The following is a 3,397-nucleotide window of genomic DNA, read 5'->3' as shown; positions in this document are numbered from 1 at the left end:
TTATGTGACTCTTCCACTATGTTCCTTCTTTTTGACCTCTCACTTATCTTTTCCTTGGCTTTATGAGTCTCAGCATTAAGAGCCACAACCTTCATCTTTAGACCCTTTTTATTTTTCCTTTACTGGATCTCCAAGTCATGTGTTTTCAGTATCCCATAAACTTCATCCAGATTCAGTAAATCAAGATCATATTGATGCCTGATTATTGAGGCTTGTGTATCCCAATCTTCTGGAAGAGCTCTCAAAAACTTGGTATTTCAGTCTTATCTATCATACTCTTTTCCAACCAATGATATATCATTCAGCAGTGTCAGAAATCTATTATAGATGTCGGTAATTGACTCATTAGCCTTGACATCAAATTGCTCATATTTTTGCACAAGAATAACTCTTCTATTATTCTTTATTGCCATTGTACCTTGGCAGTGTGTCTCCAAGGCATCCCATATCTCTTTTGCAGTCTTGCAGGAAATCACTCTATTAGACATCACATTGTCCAAACTATTATCCAGAATATTTCTGACTTTTGCATCCTTAAGCATTGAAGCCTTTCCAGGATCTGACCACTTTGACTTTTCCTTCCTAACATAGTGTTCAGGAACATCTGAGGTGAGAGCCACAGTTTTCATAGGATAAGGAGGTCCTATTTTGATGATATCAACTTATGCATCATCAATAGCTTCCAAGAACATCAATATCTTTACTCTCCATGTGGAATAATCAGCTTTCTTCAGGATGGAAATTTTCATACTTACTTCCAGACATCTTAACCTTTTCAAATTAACAATTAATAATATTGATCTTTAATAAAATGTTACAAAACTCTCTCAAAAACAATATTCTTACGAGCTGCTAGGTTATACGAATACTCGAGTTTTTACTTCTCACTTATTGTGATAACCTATTATGTGTTTATATACTACACAACTACAATCAATCTCTATTAATCAGCACCTTCCAATTTATCTCGCAGTTCTGACTTGTCATCCAAGTCATTATCAACGGATAAGCTGGTCAACGGATATATGCTATAGCTTCGACGAATATCTATATGTAAGTATCAACAGATGACTGAATAGAGTGTCAATGAATGATAATGAAGCTTTCAACGGTTAATCATATCCTGATAGTTAATCATATCTTGATTGTTAGACAGATCCTAATTTTTGACTTAGCCAATTCTCCACAAATGAAAAAAATAATAATAAAAACAATAAACAACATACGTGATAAGAAATACTTGAGTACTAAAATTTATTTTTTTCCTTTTAAATTGTTTAAGATTGAGATAATACTAATTAATTATGATCAAGAGAATATCCGATTCGGTTAATACTTAATATGATTCATTTCTATTCTATTACGAACCAAAATTTTTGGAATTGATAACATTTTAATTTGAAATAGTGCATGTATCATATTAAGTTTTATAATTTTTTATATGGTAAGCTAATCCTATGAGTAACAGGACATAAATGTTTTGATTTATATTTTAACATAAAACTTTAGAAGAATATTTAGATAATAAGTTAATTTATAGAGGAAAGAGAAATTTTAAGAGAATCTTATGATGGCAAGCTGATTTTTAGAAAAAAGGTAGAAAAAAGAAATTTTAGGAAAATATTAAGATGGTAAGTTGATTTAAATAGAAAAAATAAGTTAAAGGAGAAAATTATTATGGTAAGTTGATTTAATAAAAGAGTGGAGAAAGTTTAAGAGAATATAAGGTAATTAGGATTTCATATATTCAGGAAAATATAAGACAATTGTTAGTTTTGATTTATCTTAGAAATTGCAAAAATCTTAATGAAAGATGTTGTAAAAACTCTAGAAGAATATCACAGACGATGATATTATATTTAGGAGAATATGAGTAACTGTAGTTTTTGATATTTATTAATTCAAAAATTTGAGAAAATTAAAAATATAGGATGAGACAATTCGAGAGGCGCTGCCTAAACGCCTCTGTTTTCTCCTTTATATTGATACTAGTCGACAAAGCCGCAATTCGCAGCGACCCTAAATTTCAAGAAAAAATTCATATGAAGATTATTTAAGAAAATAATGAGCTATAATAAAATAAATTTATTATTGATAATTATTACCCATTTTGTGTCACGCTTCGTTAGGCCGGCACCCATTATTATATTGTTGGATATATTTGAGATGTCATGTCTAATATGTTTCATGTTTAGTTTTCAGATCTTAACTAACAGGAAATATCAGTTCTTACTAGAATCAGGACTTACTAGAAGTCAGGACTTAAGTATATCAGGACTTAGATTATCAGAAGATGGATATCAGAACTTAAGTACTGGAGGACTAACAGTTAAGGAAGGAAGCTGATTTACAAGAAAGAAGATCGAGACTAATACAAGAAGAAGATATGCATGGAAAGAGTTAGAGGACTAGAAGAATTATATAAGATATCTGATTGATATATTTTAGGAGACAAAATTATATTCCATATCAATTAGAAGTTATCTTGTAACTATGTGTCTATATAAACACAAACATAACTTTACTCTATAAGAGTTACGATCATCGAGAAGATCATACAATTGTAACCTAGCAGCTCTCGTGATATTTGTTCATCACTGAGAGAGAACAGTTCCATTGTAACAGAGTTTATTATATCAAATATGTGACGCCCTCAATCTCGGGGTTAGGAAATGAGGACTCACACACCTCGATTCTAATAATAAAATATGCATAAACCCCGATTAACTCCTAACAGGATCAACAGGATAAAGTATGAGACAAGATTACAACTACCAATCACAGAATATAACTTACAAACCCAAAATATTATTAAATAATCAATATCGATTCCGGCTGGGAACCGACAGATAACCCATTATATCTTTAAACACCACTTTCTATGCGCGAGCTCACTCATAACCTGTACTACCTGCTCTGGCAACTGGAAGCCCTCAACACGATAGGGACCACCAGGTACGCTCTTACGAGCAGTGCGCCTAAGCCTGGCCATCTTCTTGCTTAACTGCCATGGTTAGATTAAGAAAAAACAATGAGTATAAAACTCAGCAAGTAACTAAATAGCAGTTCTACAATAACAATTCTCAATATGCTTTGAACAAACTAGGGCATTCTATTTTAGCTAATCTAGGTGGCAGATTTCCATATATTCATTTTTGTTTTCTTTGAGATAAGGAAAGGTATCCGAAGAATAGTTGGGCTTTCAAGAAACAAGGCTCGAAACAGGATGAAAGCCGACATTCAACACAAATCATTATAGGATCAAAATAGATCTTTCGGTAGAGGAAAGCAACAGTATTTCAAGATATAGAATCATTCATATGATCAACAATTTCAGGAATCAGGGTTCTAAGCCTTAAGCTCCACAATAACATAATCAGCTCTTTTCAAAGTAGTA

The 3,397-nt window shown here is 32.0% G+C and overlaps 1 protein-coding gene across 1 annotated transcript; it reads right to left on the bottom strand.

Annotated features, from left to right (window-relative positions):
- Nucleotides 1–263: 263 nt before the first annotated feature.
- On the bottom strand, nt 264–629 carry LOC141690957 (uncharacterized). Its single transcript, XM_074495711.1, has one exon. It carries the CDS (start codon nt 627–629, stop codon nt 264–266), a length of 366 nt encoding a protein of 121 aa, XP_074351812.1.
- Between the last annotated feature and the right edge of the window lie 2,768 nt (nt 630–3,397).

The sequence above is a fragment of the Apium graveolens genome, chromosome 2 (assembly GCF_009905375.1).
Source record: "Apium graveolens cultivar Ventura chromosome 2, ASM990537v1, whole genome shotgun sequence".
NCBI lineage: Eukaryota > Viridiplantae > Streptophyta > Magnoliopsida > Apiales > Apiaceae > Apium > Apium graveolens.
The sequence above is the reverse complement of the archived record's forward strand: the minus strand, read 5'-3'. Positions and strand labels throughout refer to the sequence as shown.